The 5,472-nt window shown below is 31.1% G+C and overlaps 2 protein-coding genes across 2 annotated transcripts in view; one reads left to right on the top strand and one right to left on the bottom strand.

Moving 5' to 3' along the window:
* The first annotated feature begins 1,265 nt into the window (after positions 1 to 1,265).
* LOC111035907 (tigger transposable element-derived protein 6-like) lies at positions 1,266 to 2,732 on the top strand. The gene has a single exon (XM_022317731.1). The coding sequence runs from the start codon at positions 1,266 to 1,268 to the stop codon at positions 2,730 to 2,732; it is 1,467 nt and encodes a 488-aa protein (XP_022173423.1).
* A 356-nt stretch (positions 2,733 to 3,088) lies between these two features.
* Positions 3,089 to 5,472, bottom strand: part of LOC111035906 — a 6,925-nt gene continuing 4,541 nt past the window's right edge. The window contains exons 6-14 of the mRNA XM_022317730.1: positions 5,335 to 5,469; positions 5,129 to 5,159; positions 4,798 to 4,990; positions 4,226 to 4,452; positions 3,857 to 4,156; positions 3,671 to 3,765; positions 3,402 to 3,604; positions 3,184 to 3,300; positions 3,089 to 3,092 (exon numbers count right to left, since the gene is read on the bottom strand). Of these exons, the coding sequence (XP_022173422.1) occupies positions 3,089 to 3,092; positions 3,184 to 3,300; positions 3,402 to 3,604; positions 3,671 to 3,765; positions 3,857 to 4,156; positions 4,226 to 4,452; positions 4,798 to 4,990; positions 5,129 to 5,159; positions 5,335 to 5,469 (1,305 nt within the window). The remainder of the gene's footprint in view (positions 3,093 to 3,183; positions 3,301 to 3,401; positions 3,605 to 3,670; positions 3,766 to 3,856; positions 4,157 to 4,225; positions 4,453 to 4,797; positions 4,991 to 5,128; positions 5,160 to 5,334; positions 5,470 to 5,472) is intronic.

The following is a 5,472-nucleotide window of genomic DNA, read 5'->3' as shown; positions in this document are numbered from 1 at the left end:
ATCTTGAAATTTACTAACACTGGACAATATAGGTATAAACGCAGAGTAAATTAGTAAATGACAGATGTATACTATAATATGAGGTATGCACTATATTCAGAACTCTTGTGGTCGTATGTTCATGGATAAGATTAATCCCATACAGGAGAACGAGAAATGGTGAAATCTCAAGTTTATCGATAGAGAATTTTATGGAGATTCCATTTAAATGGTCAGTGTAACGAAGTTTTTAGTAGTTAAATAGATAGCTTACAAAAATCATAAAAAAACCAAAAATTCGTAAAATTTTCTCTTTATCAATTAATCTTAGATTGTAAATTATGATAACGAATAATAAATAAGTGTAACCACGGTTCAATAGTTGAGGTTATGTTCAATTCATATGTTAAATTGTAAATAATAATATTATTCATTAATATTTTTAAATTTATTATTTTTTTTTACTTTTTAAGTAGGTTTTGTTTAATTAAACAAAATATAAATGATTGTAGGTATTTTAAAAAAATGTCTAAATCCGGCCGTCCGCGGTTTCGGGTACCGCAGGATGCACCGGCTAGGCACCGTCTTCCCGCAAGTTCCTGACAATTTTCCGAGAGGAGTTGACGCTATCTGATTATATATTCGGAATCTCCAGTTCAATGCGGAGATTTTCATTCTACTTAGACCGACGCAAAATGATTGTAGGTATTTTTTTAAAAATGTCTAAATCCGGCCGTTCGTGGTTTCGGGTGCCACGCGATGCACCGGCTAGGCACCGTCTTCCCGCAAGCTCCTGACAATTTTCCGAAAGGAGTCGACGCTATCTGATTACATATTCGGAATCTCCAGTTCAATGCCGAGATTTTCATAACACAATTCGATTGCGATTAACTCCGTTATCATAATACAGTGGTCGCCGCTTATTGGACTCACGGTTAATTGACTCATTCGCATATTAGACTCAAAACGGTTGGTCCCGATTCGCACATATACTAACACACAGCAAAAAATTCGTCTATTCGACTCACACACCGGTTATTAGGGTCATTTGAAAATTAGATAAATAAAGAAAATATGTACATACATTGAATAAACGTGTTATAAATAAGTCGGTACCTTTTATCGCGGAGATAAAATAAATTACTTTTTCACGATAAACCAAGCAGTCGTCAATGTCAATTAGTACGACAGGTAGTGTATGAATAGACGTCGTCGTGTTCAGTGTGTTTTTTGCGTTTATATGTACGTGTATATTCTGTGTAAAAATTTTTATTTTTCGTGTTACAATGAACAAACGACGTGATTTGAGTGTGGAAGAAAAATTAGATGTTCTTAAAAAATATGACGAGCTCCCGAAAATGAGCCAGCGACAAGCAGCATGTAAGTTAAACGTGTCTCAAAGTTTACTAGGTAGGATGCTGAAAAGTCGACAGGAAATCGAGGGAAATGCATTAGAAAATGTGAATTCAAACCGTAAAAGAAAAAGGGCCGGTAAAGAAGAAGAAGTTGAAGAAGCTTTGAAACAATGGTTCACAAAAGTCAGAGAAAAATACGCCCGAGTTACAGGACCACTGTTGCGTCACAAAGCCGAAGATCTCGCGAAAAAAATGGGTAAAGATGATTTTGTGGCAACAGAAGGTTGGTTTCACCGATGGAAGAAACGCGAAAACATTTCATTCGTTAAGCCACATGGAGAACAGGGAGAAGCAGACCAAGTAGCTGCACGGTCGTGGATTAATTCAGAATGGCCATCTCTTATCGCCAAATATCCTCCGTCTTGTGTGTTCAATGCGGATGAAACTGGGCTTTATTTCAGGGCATTACCTGAGCACACTTACGCGTTTAAAAATGAAAAAACTAGAGGAACTAAAACTAGTAAAGAACGTCTAACCATATTATGTTGTGCAAGTATGGATGGTGAAAAAAGAAAACTGCTCGCGATTGGTAAAAGTAAAAATCCCCGGTGTTTCAAGGGTGTTAAGAATCTACCGATAGACTATACTGCAAACAGTAATGCATGGATGACAAAAGAAATTTTCACCGAATGGCTGACCAAGTGGGACAATGAACTTTGTCATGACGTTTTATTGCTAGTCGATAATTGCACGGCTCATGTGGTTACAGTGAAATTCAAACATATTAACCTCGTATTTTTACCCTCTAACACTACATCAATCATACAACCGTGTGATCAAGGGATTATACGCACTTTTAAAGCTTATTACAGAACAGGCATGAGAAAGAATGTGATCAGTGTGATTGATGCTAACCTGGAACAAGAATTATGTACCTTACGTGCTCATGAAATCGCCAAAAAAATAACTGTACTTGAAGGTTTGCATTTAGCCTACGAAGCGTGGAATATGGTCAGTAAAATCACAATACGTAATTGTTTCAGACACGGTGGTTTCATTCTCTGTCCAAAAGAAGTTGAAGCTGCTGTCGAAAGACCCACTGACCTATCAACTGAACTTTATAATGAATGGATAAATATTGACGAAGAAGTCCAAACTACCGAACTCGTTACCGAGGAAGATATATGTGGGGAAATACAGTCGAAACGGTTTAAAGAGAATATGGTTGGTGATAGCGACGAAGAGGAACCTGATGAGAAACCACCATCAACTAAAGAAATACTAGAAGCGCTTCAAATTTTACGTAGAGGGATTCAGCAAAGAGGCGATTTTGACGTATTCGAGNCGTATACACAACATAGCTTGATTTACATTCATAGCATAATTACCAACTTTTGAAATATACATACTATGAAATACCTGTGTACCTATATTATTCTAAGTTTGAATTATTTTTTTTTAACATTGGTAATTTTGTAATTATTACACATTTTATATTAGGTATTGAGGATTATTGTTATATGACATTATTTACATTATTTTGTTCAACATTTTGTATCAATGTATTTATGTATTTCTAATGTGATCATTCATCTCAGCGACGGGCGTGCTCATAATCTAATTAAATATAATAGACAATAAGTAGCATTTATTTTCTACCCAAATTAAAAAATATTTATTTATTCAAAAATAAAAGAAGACATTATTATGTTGATAGATTCGAGTATAGGTGAGATGCTGATATTGGAAATAAATCATCTAGAAAAAAAATGATATTGTATTATTATATATAATAGTATTATGGGTATTTAATAAACCTATGTAGGTAATAAGAAAAGTAGAAAAATACTTTTTTTTGGCTGCTTGTTCTTTTAAAATTCTCGGTGGATCGTTAATGTCGGTAACTAGATGTCTCTTACCAAACTGCGGATTTATTAATTCCGGCAATAAACATTCATTATAGAATCTAAATACGAGATATAAAATAATACATGGTTAAATTTGTGAATATAAATTTAAAAATTAATTAAATTAAAAATGGTTTATACTAATTAATATTATACTTACAAGTGTATTTGAGACTGTATTTTTTGATACCAAAAGTTATCATCGATAGTAATACATACATTATAATACCAATTTTCTGTATAAATAAAAAAATTACATTTTTTTCTTTTGGTTACATGCAATTGGGTCTGAATCTGGTAATAATAATTATGATTAGTTTTTAAGCTAACATTGTTTTGTTTGTCTTTAAAACAAAAAGGAATCTGCGGAAATTTAAAATTGTTTTAAAATATTATGCAAGGTAGGTATTAAAAATCTAAATGTATTACTTTTCCTGCGTCAATAGCGTCAAATATATCAGAAAAATTCCTAGCTGAAAATGGACATTTAATTTCGATGATCGAATCTTCGCCGATGAGGCCATCTAAATAATATAATTTATTGGTTATTAATTATTTTAAATTAATTATTAGTAATTAGGTATTGTTATTTAAATAGTTTTTGCTTTTAACTACCTGGACTTGCGGCTAAATATAGAATTTTCTCATCAACACACAAACCCACAGGTGCAATTTTCAAATTATATATATTTTCAAATTTTTTTTTGGCTTCGATCTCCATTACACGTCCATATTCAATAGCCTTTATTTTTATGTTTATGCAACTATAGAGCAAATCGTATACAATCTTTTTACAAGATGTATACTGCCGCATTTTGCATATTTTCCCTATATTTGAGGCAGTAATTCTTTTTTTTCTCTCCGAATACCAAAGTTGGGATTTGGATTGATCTTTGGTTTCGTTTTCCAATTTTTCTGAAAAATTAATACAAAAGATTCATATAGCGTCATTTTTATTCGATACCTATAATTAAAATTTTTTACCTCGATTAATGGTCTTTAATTCGTTAAGAAAATTATCTTTTCTTATTTTGAATTCTGCAGGAGTTAAATCGTCAACCAACTCATCTGCTAATCCATAGTTTTCATCTGGTCCACTGCATTTTTTATTATTTTTTTTATTTTTAGAAGGAAATAACTCTCGGCTTCGTGCATTATTACGTCTCTTTCTCGCAACATCTTTTAAAAATAATTTACTAAATTTCCCTAAAATATTTATTTTGAATTATTATAAATTTATATACCTATATTAACATTTTACCTATAATATATAAAATAAGAACTCATTATACTTATTTATTTGTTATTTTTATGATATTTATAAGATATAATTTTATTAATTGACAATTGTCCAAAATAATTCTTATAAATAGGTACCTGGACTTTTTTTCATCACATTTTTATGTATTGTTCGCAGGTATTCTTTAGAATTGAAGGACACTACTGCAGCTTCAACCCGGGTGTTGTACGAATTTCGTTGCGATAAATTTATTCTTTTTCCGCCGATGAATTTATTTATAATGCTGTTAAATTGCTCGCATATGTTGTTATCTACGTCTAAAATCAAACTTGCTGAATTTATCACTAAGCGATTAACAATATTTTTTATTTCGACCATCATTTCACAGATTTCTGCACGCTGTACCCAATTTTCTTCTTCTAGAAGTCTTTTTTTACAAAAATAATCGTCACACTTTGAATGTTCGCCAAAAATGTGATACGGACTATTAAATAAGTCGGCTGATAAATCTAAAAAAATATATTCATTTAGTACAATACACAAATTTTATACAAATATTAAATTTATAACATATATAGGTTTGTACATATTTATTTATTATTTATAATTATATAGCTATAATAAACGATTTATAAGAAACCTTTTACTACATTTTAAAGCTTTTGGCCGAGCAAAAAACTAAAATAATATAACCTCGAACATTACAATATATATATACAAAATTACAATAATATATATTATATTGCGTCACTATATAACTAAAATTTGGAGGTGTTTGAATGATTTATCTGTCGGCCACAATACAGTAATACTGTGTATTTATAATTAAAATGTTTTACAAACTTTTAATTTTCTGTGTTGTTGGTACATTTTCATTTTTTCTGTGTCTTATTGCTGTCACAATAGCAGTCCGGAATCTTAATATATTTTTCAAAATAAATTGCCTTAAGTTGATAGGATAATTAGTTTTTTTTGCAATAAAAGTTAACTT

The sequence above is a fragment of the Myzus persicae genome, unplaced genomic scaffold (assembly GCF_001856785.1).
Source record: "Myzus persicae strain clone G006 unplaced genomic scaffold, MPER_G0061.0, whole genome shotgun sequence".
In the NCBI taxonomy this organism is placed as follows: Eukaryota; Metazoa; Arthropoda; class Insecta; order Hemiptera; family Aphididae; genus Myzus; species Myzus persicae.
Note: the sequence above shows the minus strand (reverse complement) of the source record. Positions and strands in the feature narration are given on the sequence as shown.